Source organism: Electrophorus electricus, chromosome 6 (assembly GCF_041902795.1).
Source record: "Electrophorus electricus isolate QZ-2024a chromosome 6, ASM4190279v1, whole genome shotgun sequence".
Taxonomy (NCBI): Eukaryota; Metazoa; Chordata; class Actinopteri; order Gymnotiformes; family Gymnotidae; genus Electrophorus; species Electrophorus electricus.
In genome coordinates, this window is record NC_137502.1 from 34,129,569 (window position 1) to 34,144,555 (window position 14,987).

At 45.1% G+C, this 14,987-nt stretch overlaps 1 protein-coding gene across 1 annotated transcript in view; it reads left to right on the forward strand.

The window, feature by feature from the left end:
• The first annotated feature begins 164 nt into the window (after positions 1-164).
• The window catches only part of evplb (envoplakin b), a 27,329-nt gene continuing 12,506 nt past the window's right edge, over positions 165-14,987 (forward strand). The window contains exons 1-7 of the mRNA XM_035525813.2: positions 165-571; positions 4,819-4,918; positions 5,392-5,546; positions 5,940-6,063; positions 6,786-6,902; positions 7,024-7,062; positions 7,299-7,460. Coding sequence (XP_035381706.1) covers positions 528-571; positions 4,819-4,918; positions 5,392-5,546; positions 5,940-6,063; positions 6,786-6,902; positions 7,024-7,062; positions 7,299-7,460 — 741 coding nt within the window. The 5' untranslated portion in view covers positions 165-527. The remainder of the gene's footprint in view (positions 572-4,818; positions 4,919-5,391; positions 5,547-5,939; positions 6,064-6,785; positions 6,903-7,023; positions 7,063-7,298; positions 7,461-14,987) is intronic.

A 14,987-nucleotide genomic window follows, 5' to 3' on the forward strand; every position in this document is an offset into this window, starting at 1 on the left:
GAGTGAGTGTGTGTGTGTGTGTGTATGTGTGTGTGTGAGTGTGTGTGTGTGTGTGTGTGTGTGTATGTGTGTGTGTGTGTGTGTGTGTGTGTGTGTGTTATATGTGTGTGTGTGAGTGTGTGTGTGTGTGTGTGTGTGTGTATGTGTGTGTGTACTCTTCTGAAACTCATACATACCCAATCATTCAGTATACAGAATACACTGCGTATAGTTGTCAATACAAACCTATAAGAGGAAAATAACAGAGGAATTATAAAAATGAATGAGAAATGAGATTCTATTAGAGGGGAGTTTGAATGGAGGGACGGAGGACAGAGGCAGAGAGTAGAATGATCGAGGAGTGGAACAGGTATTCCCAGTCCCATTCATCGCTGGAGCACCTGTTTCAGTGGGTGGAGACCACGGTATCATAACTAGAGGGAGCAGAAGCTTTGCCTGGAGAGAGAGGCTAAGGGAAGAGAAGACAGCAGAAGAGAGGAATCCGAGGATACGCTTACACCCTGGATACACACACACACACTCCCAGCATGTTCAGCAAAAAGAAGGAAATGAACACAGGGAGAATCAGCCAGTAAGTGCAACTTTATGGTGTATGTGTGTGTATGTATATTTGTGAGTGTGTGAGTGTGTGGGTGTGTGTGTCCTCTCTGGTCTCATGTTCTGTTTTAAGGCTTGTGAGTTCCTCACTTAACTTCCCTGTGAACTCCACTCACGGTCTTGCCCACTTCGTGTCTGACGCTGATATGATGTATAGGAAAAGTGATTTCCCGGATTTATCCGAATGCAACCTAAACTGGACCTTAACTCAAAGTAACTGTCTCCGTATCGGTATGTCTGAGTAACGTTGGAAGGGTGCTGCTCTGAACTGCGTGCCTTTCTGTCTCCTGCTGCGCCAGTATGGAATGCGCGAGCTGGGTCTGCGAACGTGCACATTGCAGAGCGATAAAAGCAATGTGCTGTCGCACCGCCGTTCAGACTAAATCTTTACCTAACAGCCATAAATGAGTCTTGCTCTTAAGCATGCGTTGCGTCGTTTTAATGGGCCAGGCCTCCGAGCGGCTTTAATGTATCTTTATTGCAGGCCTCGCCTGTTCAGGCAGTGACTACTGCAGTGACTCACCGACGCTCGTGGGTGGGTTCGCCGAAGCGTGCGCGATAACTGTTTATGAGTGGAAATAATCGCTTTCAGTGCGATAAGACTGCAGGCCAGTTTGAATGGGCGAAGCATTTTCACTTGCAACATAATACTTTGCACATTAGCGAGAAGTATCTGATCAATTATAAATGAACGAATAAACAAAAAAGTTTTCATTAAAAAAAAAAAAAAAATGCAGCGGCTCATGCAAAAAGCTGTGGCATGTGGCCGTGCCCTCGTCGGTTCCAGGTACGGTCTGTTTTCCTTTAAGGGTGTGTACGGCAGCGGCGCGACCGGCAGTCTACACACCCTGAAAGAAGGGCGGTGCGGTCGAGGAGCCCGTGCGAGCGAGGCCGATTAACCACAGTCGGTGCATTGACTGCCCTCGTGGCGGCATGTGGAGCTGATGTTGAAGATGCAGCGAAATAAAGACGGTCATTAACAGCACGCCGTTTAACACCTCCTGCGCACAAATGAACTCAGAGACAGGGCTGAGCACTTACGATAAACCCGTGAACAGATTAAAAAGGACAGCATGGTGGCAGCATGTTTATCTGTAATCACTGTGTGTGGGGGTGTGTGTGTGTGTGTGCGTGCGCGCTTACTAAGCATGTTTCTATGTGACATTATCAGGTGTGTATGATAGAGGCAGTTCTGAGCTGCGATATACAGGTGAACAGATGAAGGTGATTACTAGAGAACAGTATGATGATAGAAGCGTATTTATCTTTATCATTGCTTGGGTGTGGGGATGTGTGTCTTTTCCAGTGCACATATTTGTGCACTGTGAGGTATGCTGTTTTTCAGGTATGTTACTATGACACACACATATATAAAAGGGTTAGTTCAAAGAAACCAAACCAGAACCCCCTGCAGTGCTAGGCTAAAACACACACACACACACACACACACACACACACACACACACACACACACACACACACAGACACACAGACACACACACACACACAGACACACACACACGCACGCAACATTCTCACTCACTCACTCATGCTGTCACTCTCACTTGTACACTCCCCTGCTTTCCCCTCACATTCCTTTCTTTTTCATCTCTCTCTCTCTCTCTCTCTCTCTCTCACACACACACACATACACACACCTTTATGCCATCCAGTATCCCCACAGATCCTGTATCTCCATAGTCCAGTATCCCCACAGATCCTGTATCTCCACAGTCCAGTATCCCCACAGATCCTGTATCTCCGCAGTCCAGTATCCCCACAGATCCTGTATCTCCACAGTCCAGTATCTCCACAGATCCTGTATCTCCACAGTCCAGTATCTCCACAGATCCTGTATCTCCAGAGTCCAGTATCCCCACAGATCCTGTATCTCCACAGTCCAGTATCTCCACAGATCCTGTATCTCCATAGTCCAGTATCCCTACAGATCCTGTATCTCCGCAGTCCAGTATCCCCACAGATCCTGTATCTCCACAGTCCAGTATCTCCACAGATCCTGTATCTCCACAGTCCAGTATCCCCACAGATCCTGTATCTCCACAGTCTAGTATCTCCACAGATCCTGTATCTCCAGAGTCCAGTATCCCCACAGATCCTGTATCTCCACAGTCCAGTATCCCCACAGATCCTGTATCTCCACAGTCCAGTATCCCCACAGATCCTGTATCTCCAGAGTCCAGTATCCCCACAGATCCTGTATCTCCACAGTCCAGTATCTCCACAGATCCTGTATCTCCACAGTCCAGTATCCCCACAGATCCTGTATCTCCACAGTCCAGTATCCCCACAGATCCTGTATCTCCAGAGTCCAGTATCCCCACAGATCCTGTATCTCCACAGTCCAGTATCCCCACAGATCCTGTATCTCCACAGTCCAGTATCTCCACAGATCCTGTATCTCCAGAGTCCAGTATCCCCACAGATCCTGTATCTCCACAGTCCAGTATCCCCACAGATCCTGTATCTCCAGAGTCCAGTATCCCCACAGATCCTGTATCTCCGCAGTCCAGTATCCCCACAGATCCTGTATCTCCAGAGTCCCTGTATGTCCACAGACCCTGTATTGTTATGGATTTCAGATGGACCAGCTGGGGTATAATAGCTTGTTGTTGTTCAGCAGTCCTGTATGTCCTGTATGTCATACAATATATATACTGTCAGCATATGTGGTTAGGGACATACATGAAACATTACTTACGATCATTAAACTTGTCCAAGCCTCCTGGATTCTCCAAATATACTCAGTGAGTGATAATATGTATGTAAAACCAACACATTGGAAAACGTTTATACAGATAACATCAAAAAATACCACAAAGATAACACAATCATAAGACAAAGATAACACACAAACATAACATACCGGTAACCCATAAACATAACACACACAAAAAATCTCCTATTTTTGCTTTCCGTTGAGTTTATATATATATTTGGATGACAGTATTGCTTTATTTAGGTAAGCTCCATCATATAGGCAATTGCTGACTATTCATTCACAGTAAGACTGAGGGTCAAAGGTTAAGATTCTCCCTAAGTGTCAAATAGCCACAATTTAAATGAGAGAAGAGTAGTAACATCATCACAGCTGATGTCACTGCACTAATCATCATCATCACCACCATCATCATCATCACAGCTTGGCTGGGATATATTAACTGAACAAGGCACTGAGTGCGGGATTGTGGGTAAATGCAGGCTCTACCAGCTCATCTTGGAATCTTCTCAGGGTTAGAGGAGCATGAAGGCATCTGTTTGTTGAAGACTTTCAGCATCACATATTAGCAAAAGAAATGACCCGTTATGCCTCTTCAAACAGAAGAAATGACCTGGCAACCCTTTTCAAACAAAGGGCATATTTTTCAGTTCTAGTTTTCATAACTAGTTGACAGATGTTAGTATTGTCGGAATGCTGCGGAAAAAATCCCTAGAAGAACCAGTGGGATCGCACTATGACCTGGGTCCACATTCCAGCCAACACACCCAGGCCATGAGGGGCGGGGCTGGGGGGGGTGTGGCTTCTCCCTGAGGTTATGTAACATCAAGCTGGACTTAGAAGGTTACTGACATGGACATGATAAGGCCCAGAATGGAAGGGATGTGCTTCTGGCCATCCTGGGAGTGATGTGGTACGCAGAATGACTACTGGGGTGTGTGTGTGTGTGTGTGTGTGTGTGTGTGTGTGTGTGAGTGTGTGTGTGTGTGTGTGTGTGTGAGTGTGTGTGTGTGTGTGTGTGAGTGTGTGTGTATGAGTGTGTGTGTGTGTGGGTGAGTGTGTGTGTGTGTGTGTGTGTGTGTGTAATAATTGCATGCATACAATCTTGTTCTATATGTTTGTATATACTGTATCCTGTTAGAGTTTCTGGAGAGAGATGTTCTGTGGTGTAATGAACTGTTCTGTGGTGTAATGAACTGTTCTGTGGTGTAATGAACTGCTCTGTGGTGTAATGAACTGTTCTGTGGTGTAATGAGCTGTTCTGTGGTGTAATGAGCTGTTCTGTGGTGTAATGAACTGCTCTGTGGTGTAATGAACTGCTCTGTGGTGTAATGAACTGCTCTGTGGTGTAATGAACTGCTCTGGACAAACCTTCCCCCAGTGTGCTCCTGTGTTCCATTTGTCTTGCTTTCGTTCACCTTCCCCATGATACAGTGCATGCAGCCTCAGCATGATAAAGTGTGTGTGTGCGTGTGTGTGCTCAGGGTGCAGGCTAATGACCTGGTGGTGCTGATTGCACGCATGCAGAGTAGTGCAGACAAGGTGGAGACCAACATCCTGCGTGTAGAAGATCTGTTGGCTGAAGTACTACCACACACACACACACACACACTCACACACACACTCATGTTCATACTCACACACTTACACTCACACTCACATGCATGCACTCCTATTCACATAGACTGACTCACATGTACACACAAATATTCACACTCAGACATGCACACACACTTGATTTCACACACACAAATACTTGCACATGCACACAAACATATTCATACACACTTGCACACATACTTGTGCGCACACACACACATACTCACCCACACTCACACATACACACATGCATATGCTTTGTTTCTCCTTAATGAACTATGCCAATGGCATATTGGAGCACTCACCCTCTCCTCTCCTCTCCTCTCCTATCCTATCCTCTCCTCTCCTCTCCTCTCCTCTCCTCTCCTCCTCTCCTCTCCTCTCTTCTCCTCCTCTCCTCTCCTCCTCCTCTCCTCTCCTCCCCTCTCCTCTCCTCCTCTCCCCTCTCCTCTCCTCAGGACTCAGAGAATGGGAAGCGTGGAGTGTCTCTGACTCGGCGGATTGAGGCAGCGGACAACCTGTCCTCGGCAGAGACGCTGCTGAAGGAGCTCTTCCTGGACGTGGACAAAGTCAAGAAACTACAGCACCCACAGGCAGGAGAGATCGAGCTGGAGTGAGTTCCAGAGCTGCACTACTGCTCACACACACACACTAGTCTCTCAAACTTTATAGTGTAGTTCCAAACTATTGCTCAACATGAAACCTCTCTCCCTCTCTCTCTCTCTCTCTCTCTCTCTCTCTCCCTCTCTCTCTCTCTCTCTCCCTCTGTCTCTCTCTCTCCCTCTCTCTCTCTCCCTCTCTCTCTTCCTCTCTCTCTCTCCCTCTCTCTCTCTTCCTCTCCCCCTCTCTCTCTCTCTCTCTCCCTTTCTCTCTTCCTCTCACTCTCTCTCTCCTTCTCTCTCTCTCTCCCTCTCTCTCTCTCGCTCCCTCAGTAGCTTTGTTCAGACCCTGTTTTTCTTTTGTCTGTTGCTTTATTTCTCTATGTCTGTGTCTCTCTCTCCCTCAGCGTGAGTAACCTTCATGACCGCTGGTTTCAGTGTTGCAGTACGTATCGAGACCTGTACAAGCAGAGTCTCGAGGTGGACCTCAAGCCCAAAATCAACTGGGCCCAGGTGCTCAGCAACAAGCAGGTGAGGAACCTCCCTGAGACCTCCCTGAGACCTCTTTGAGTCGACCGTGTTAAAGGTGTCCTGAGTCATGTCTCACCACCGTCTCTTTGTCTTCCGGCTGGACAGGCTTTAGTTTAGTCCTTAACACTATGATTGCCTCCTTTCTTTTCTCCCTCTCTCTCTCTTTCTCTCCCTCTCTCCCTCCCTCTCTCCCCTTCACCTTCTTCTGTGTATATATACAGCTTTTTTTCTTCTTCTTTGTTTATTTTAGCTGCTTGGTAGTTACCTCGTTTGTGTTGTCAGTGACATCATGAATGAACACGGTAATGTTTTCTTTGTTGGACTGATGGTTTGCTTCAGTGATGATCTCAGCACACTGTGAGAGAGAAAGAGAGAGAGAGACAGAGAGAGAGACAGCAGACTGACTGCAGTTCTGTAAGAGTGAGAGAGAGACAGTTCTGCGTGAGAGAGAGACAGCAGACTGACTGCAGTTCTGTAAGAGTGAGAGAGAGACAGTTCTGCATGAGAGAGACAGCAGACTGACTGCAGTTCTGTAAGAGTGAGAGAGAGACAGTTCTGCGTGAGAGAGAGACAGCAGACTGACTGCAGTTCTGTAAGAGTGAGAGAGAGACAGTTCTGCATGAGAGAGAGACAGCAGACTGACTGCAGTTCTGTAAGAGTGAGAGAGAGACAGTTCTGCGTGAGAGAGAGACAGCAGACTCAGTCCTTGTTGTGTCTTGCAGAGGCAGATCCAGGAGGAGGCTTTTGGTCCCACTCTGTCTGATGTGGAGAAGCAGGTCGCTGCCCACAACATCGCACATAAAGAGATCGAAGCTTACCGCTCTCAGATAGACTCATCGGTTAGTACACGCACACACACAGAAACACAAAGAACATGTAGTACAGTGATTTAGTTATTTTTGCCTGGAAATACAATGATCTTTCTGATAAATGACCCAAGTGTCCTGTCTTCTCAAACAGGACATCCCGTCTGTGAAAAGTCAGTACGCAAAAATTGTGGTGAGTTACATAATTGGAGTTGATTTTATGTAGACCTTTATTATTTATTATTATTTATTATTATTATGTGTGTGTGTGTGTGTGTGTGCATGCGTGGCTATACATCCGTGTATCTCTCTGTGTCTCACGGTGTGTGTGTGTGTGTGTGTGTGTGCTTGCGTGTGTGTGCGTGCGTGCGTGCGTGCGTGTGTGTGTGTGTGTGCGTGCGTGTGTGTGTGTGTGTGTGCGTGCTCCAGGAGAGTTCGCTGAGTCGTAAGCAGAATCTGTCCGCCCTGTACGAGTACCTGCAGCGCTGTGACAAAGAGCTCGCCTACCTGAAGGAGCAGGAGGACCAGATTCGGAAGAGGGACTGGAGCGACCGCATCGAGGATGCGCCTGGAGTCCGCAAGGAGTACGAGGTCAGAACACCCTCAGTGGGTGGGTGGGGCCTCTGAAGGAAGGCAGGGCTTTTTCTAGCTCTGTGGGTGTGTCTACTGGCCAGATGCTGTGTTAAATCTGTTGGGTATCACAGACTGAGGAGGTCTTGGTTCCACAGCTGGATAAGTTTAGACCAAGTCCATCCCAACTGCAGCAGGAACGTCCTATTCTCCATCACCCCCCCCCCCCCCAGGAGTGTAATAGTGGAGAAAATACAGCCTTGCCTCACTGGAACTGTGTGTTATAGCAACACTGTGTGTTATAGCAATACTGGGTTAATACCCAGACATGAGGACATCGTCATACTGGGTTAATACACAGACATGAGGACATCGTCATACTGGGTTAATACCCAGACATGAGGGCATTTACATACTGGGTTAATACCCAGACATGAGGACATCTTCATACTGGGTTAATACCCAGACATGAGGACATCTTCATACTGGGTTAATACCCAGACATGAGGACATCTTCATACTGGGTTAATACCCAGACATGAGGACATCTTCATACTGGGTTAATACCCAGACATGAGGACATCTTCATACTGGGTTAATACCCAGACATGAGGACATCTTCATACTGGGTTAATACCCAGACATGAGGACATCTTCATACTGGGTTAATACCCAGACACGAGGACATCTACATACTGGGTTAATACCCAGGCATGAGGACATCTTCATACTGGGTTAATACCCAGGCATGAGGACATCTTCATACTGGGTTAATACACAGACATGAGGACATCTTCATACTGGGTTAATGCACTGACCTGAGGACATCTTCATACTGGGTTAATACACTGACATGAGGACATCTACATACTGGGTTAATACCCAGGCATGAGGACATCATACTGGGTTAATACCCAGACATGAGAACATCTTCATACTGGGTTAATACACAGACATGAGGACATCTTCATACTGGGATAGTACCCAGACATGAGGACATCTTCATACTGGGTTAATACCTAGACATGACGACATCTTCATACTGGGTTAATAGACTGACCTGAGGACATCTTCATACTGGGTTAATACACAGACACGAGGACATATTCATACTGGGTTAATACACTGACCTGAGGACATCTTCATACTGGGTTAATACACTGACCTGAGGACATCTTCATACTGGGTTAATAGACTGACCTGAGGACATCTTCATACTGGGTTAATACACTGACCTGAGGACATCTTCATACTGGGTTAATACCCAGACATGAGGACATCTACTTACTGGGTTAATACCCAGACATGAGGACATCTTCATACTGGGTTAATACCCAGACATGAGGACATCTTCATACTGGGATAATACCCAGACATGAGTACATCTTCATTCTGGGTTAATACCCAGACATGAGGACATCTTCATACTGGGTTAATACCCAGACATGAGGACATCTTCATACTGGGATAATACCTAGACATGAGGACATCTTCATACTGGGATAATACCCAGACATGAGGACATCTTCATACTGGGTTAATACCCAGACATGAGGACATCTTCATACTGGGTTAATACCCAGACATGAGGACAACTTCATACTGGGTTAATACCCAGACATGAGGACATCTACATACTGGGTTAAAACCCAGATATGAGGACATCTTCATACTGGGTTAATACCCAGACATGAGGACATCTACTTACTGGGTTAATACCCAGACATGAGGACATCTTCATACTAGGTTAATACCCAGCCATGAGGACATCTTCATACTGGGTTAATACCCAGACATGAGGACATCTTCATACTGGGTTAATACCCAGACACGAGGACATCTACATACTGGGTTAATACCCAGGCATGAGGACATCTTCATACTGGGTTAATACCCAGGCATGAGGACATCTTCATACTGGGTTAATACACAGACATGAGGACATCTTCATACTGGGTTAATGCACTGACCTGAGGACATCTTCATACTGGGTTAATACACTGACATGAGGACATCTACATACTGGGTTAATACCCAGGCATGAGGACATCATACTGGGTTAATACCCAGACATGAGAACATCTTCATACTGGGTTAATACACAGACATGAGGACATCTTCATACTGGGTTAATACCCAGACATGAGGACATCTACATACTGGGTTAATACCCAGGCATGAGGACATCATACTGGGTTAATTCCCAGACATGAGAACGTCTTCATACTGGGTTAATACACAGACATGAGGACATCTTCATACTGGGTTAATACCCAGACATGATGACATCTTCATACTGGGTTAATACACAGACACGAGGACATATTCATACTGGGTTAATACACTGACCTGAGGACATCTTCATACTGGGTTAATACACTGACCTGAGGACATCTTCATACTGGGTTAATAGACTGACCTGAGGACATCTTCATACTGGGTTAATACACTGACCTGAGGACATCTTCATACTGGGTTAATACACTGACCTGAGGACATCTTCATACTGGGTTAATACCCAGACATGAGGACATCTTCATACTGGGTTAATACCCAGACATGAGGACATCTTCATTCTGGGTTAATACCCAGACATAAGGACATCTTCATACTGGGTTAATACCCAGACATGAGGACATCTTCATACTGGGTTAATACCCAGACATGAGGACATCTTCATACTGGGTTAATGCACTGACCTGAGGACATCTTCATACTGGGTTAATACACTGACATGAGGACATCTACATACTGGGTTAATACCCAGGCATGAGGACATCATACTGGGTTAATACCCAGACATGAGTACATCTTCATTCTGGGTTAATACCCAGACATGAGGACATCTTCATACTGGGTTAATACCCAGACATGAGGACATCTTCATACTGGGATAATACCTAGACATGAGGACATCTTCATACTGGGATAATACCCAGACATGAGGACATCTTCATACTGGGTTAATACCCAGACATGAGGACATCTTCATACTGGGTTAATACCCAGACATGAGGACAACTTCATACTGGGTTAATACCCAGACATGAGGACATCTACATACTGGGTTAAAACCCAGATATGAGGACATCTTCATACTGGGTTAATACCCAGACATGAGGACATCTACTTACTGGGTTAATACCCAGACATGAGGACATCTTCATACTAGGTTAATACCCAGCCATGAGGACATCTTCATACTGGGTTAATACCCAGACATGAGGACATCTTCATACTGGGTTAATACCCAGACACGAGGACATCTACATACTGGGTTAATACCCAGGCATGAGGACATCTTCATACTGGGTTAATACCCAGGCATGAGGACATCTTCATACTGGGTTAATACACAGACATGAGGACATCTTCATACTGGGTTAATGCACTGACCTGAGGACATCTTCATACTGGGTTAATACACTGACATGAGGACATCTACATACTGGGTTAATACCCAGGCATGAGGACATCATACTGGGTTAATACCCAGACATGAGAACATCTTCATACTGGGTTAATACACAGACATGAGGACATCTTCATACTGGGCTAATACCCAGACATGAGGACATCTACATACTGGGTTAATACCCAGGCATGAGGACATCATACTGGGTTAATTCCCAGACATGAGAACGTCTTCATACTGGGTTAATACATAGACATGAGGACATCTTCATACTGGGTTAATACCCAGACATGATGACATCTTCATACTGGGTTAATACACAGACACGAGGACATATTCATACTGGGTTAATACACTGACCTGAGGACATCTTCATACTGGGTTAATACACTGACCTGAGGACATCTTCATACTGGGTTAATAGACTGACCTGAGGACATCTTCATACTGGGTTAATACACTGACCTGAGGACATCTTCATACTGGGTTAATACACTGACCTGAGGACATCTTCATACTGGGTTAATACCCAGACATGAGGACATCTTCATACTGGGTTAATACCCAGACATGAGGACATCTTCATTCTGGGTTAATACCCAGACATAAGGACATCTTCATACTGGGTTAATACCCAGACATGAGGACATCTTCATACTGGGTTAATACCCAGACATGAGGACATCTTCATACTGGGTTAATACCCTGACATGAGGACATCTTCATACTGGGATAATACCCAGACATGAGGACATCTTCATACTGGGTTAATACCCAGACATGTGGACATCTTCATACTGGGTTAATACCCAGACATGAGGACAACTTCATACTGGGTTAATACCCAGACATGAGGACATCTACATACTGGGTTAAAACCCAGATATGAGGACATCTTCATACTGGGTTAATACCCAGACATGAGGACATCTACTTACTGGGTTAATACCCAGACATGAGGACATCTTCATACTAGGTTAATACCCAGCCATGAGGACATCTTCATACTGGGTTAATACCCAGCCATGAGGACATCTTCATACTGGGTTAATACCCAGACATGAGGACATCTTCATACTGGGTTAATACCCAGACACGAGGACATCTACATACTGGGTTAATACCCAGGCATGAGGACATCTTCATACTGGGTTAATACCCAGGCATGAGGACATCTTCATACTGGGTTAATACACAGACATGAGGACATCTTCATACTGGGTTAATGCACTGACCTGAGGACATCTTCATACTGGGTTAATACACTGACATGAGGACATCTACATACTGGGTTAATACCCAGGCATGAGGACATCATACTGGGTTAATACCCAGACATGAGAACATCTTCATACTGGGTTAATACACAGACATGAGGACATCTTCATACTGGGTTAATACACAGATATGAGGACATCTTCATACTGGGTTAATACACAGACATGAGGACATCTTCATACTGGGATAGTACCCAGACATGAGGACATCTTCATACTGGGTTAATACCTAGACATGACGACATCTTCATACTGGGTTAATAGACTGACCTGAGGACATCTTCATACTGGGTTAATACACAGACACGAGGACATATTCATACTGGGTTAATACACTGACCTGAGGACATCTTCATACTGGGTTAATACACTGACCTGAGGACATCTTCATACTGGGTTAATAGACTGACCTGAGGACATCTTCATACTGGGTTAATACACTGACCTGAGGACATCTTCATACTGGGTTAATACACTGACCTGAGGACATCTTCATACTGGGTTAATACCCAGACATGAGGACATCTACTTACTGGGTTAATACCCAGACATGAGGACATCTTCATACTGGGTTAATACCCAGACATGAGGACATCTTCATACTGGGATAATACCCAGACATGAGTACATCTTCATTCTGGGTTAATACCCAGACATGAGGACATCTTCATACTGGGTTAATACCCAGACATGAGGACATCTTCATACTGGGTTAATACCCAGACACGAGGACATCTACATACTGTGTTAATACCCAGGCATGAGGACATCATACTGGGTTAATACCCAGACATGAGAACATCTTCATACTGGGTTAATACCCAGACATGAGGACATCTACATACTGGGTTAAAACCCAGATATGAGGACATCTTCATACTGGGTTAATACCCAGACATGAGGACATCTACTTACTGGGTTAATACCCAGACATGAGGACATCTTCATACTAGGTTAATACCCAGCCATGAGGACATCTTCATACTGGGTTAATACCCAGCCATGAGGACATCTTCATACTGGGTTAATACCCAGACATGAGGACATCTTCATACTGGGTTAATACCCAGACACGAGGACATCTACATACTGGGTTAATACCCAGGCATGAGGACATCTTCATACTGGGTTAATACCCAGGCATGAGGACATCTTCATACTGGGTTAATACACAGACATGAGGACATCTTCATACTGGGTTAATGCACTGACCTGAGGACATCTTCATACTGGGTTAATACACTGACATGAGGACATCTACATACTGGGTTAATACCCAGGCATGAGGACATCATACTGGGTTAATACCCAGACATGAGAACATCTTCATACTGGGTTAATACACAGACATGAGGACATCTTCATACTGGGTTAATACACAGATATGAGGACATCTTCATACTGGGTTAATACACAGACATGAGGACATCTTCATACTGGGATAGTACCCAGACATGAGGACATCTTCATACTGGGTTAATACCTAGACATGACGACATCTTCATACTGGGTTAATAGACTGACCTGAGGACATCTTCATACTGGGTTAATACACAGACACGAGGACATATTCATACTGGGTTAATACACTGACCTGAGGACATCTTCATACTGGGTTAATACACTGACCTGAGGACATCTTCATACTGGGTTAATAGACTGACCTGAGGACATCTTCATACTGGGTTAATACACTGACCTGAGGACATCTTCATACTGGGTTAATACACTGACCTGAGGACATCTTCATACTGGGTTAATACCCAGACATGAGGACATCTACTTACTGGGTTAATACCCAGACATGAGGACATCTTCATACTGGGTTAATACCCAGACATGAGGACATCTTCATACTGGGATAATACCCAGACATGAGTACATCTTCATTCTGGGTTAATACCCAGACATGAGGACATCTTCATACTGGGTTAATACCCAGACATGAGGACATCTTCATACTGGGTTAATACCCAGACACGAGGACATCTACATACTGTGTTAATACCCAGGCATGAGGACATCATACTGGGTTAATACCCAGACATGAGAACATCTTCATACTGGGTTAATACACAGACATGAGGACATCTTCATACTGGGTTAATACACAGACATGAGGACATCTTCATACTGGGTTAATACCCAGACATGAGGATATCTTCATACTGGGATAATACCCAGACATGAGGACATCTTCATACTGGGTTAATATCCAGACATGAGGACATCTTCATACTGGGTTAATAGACTGACCTGAGGACATCTTCATACTGGGTTAATACACTGACCTGAGGACATCTTCATACTGGGTTAATACCCAGACATGAGGACATCTTCATACTGGGTTAATACACTGACCTGAGGACATCTTCATACTGGGTTAATACCCAAACATGAGGACATCTTCATACTGGGTTAATACCCAGACATGAGGATATCTTCATACTGGGATAATACCCAGACATGAGGACATCGTCATACTGGCTTAATATCCAGACATGAGGACATCTTCATACTGGGTTAATACACAGACATGAGGACAACTTCATACTGGGTTAATACCCAGACATGAGAACATCTACATACTGGGTTAATACTGGGTTCAGTAGAATGTTACAGAGTTCAGTAGAATTCACTTCAGTAGAGTGGTACAGAGTTCAGTAGAGTTCAGTAAAGTTAAATAGAGTTCAGTAGAGTGGTTCTACAGACCAGAGATCTGTCGTGAGCGTTGGGTCTGCTGTGTACAGGCATCCTGACTCGGTAAATCAAACCAGTCTGTGCTGGTGCTGAGGACTTGCTTTACATCCATTGCTCCGCCCATGTAGGCGGGGTTTACACAAGCTTTATGAACGC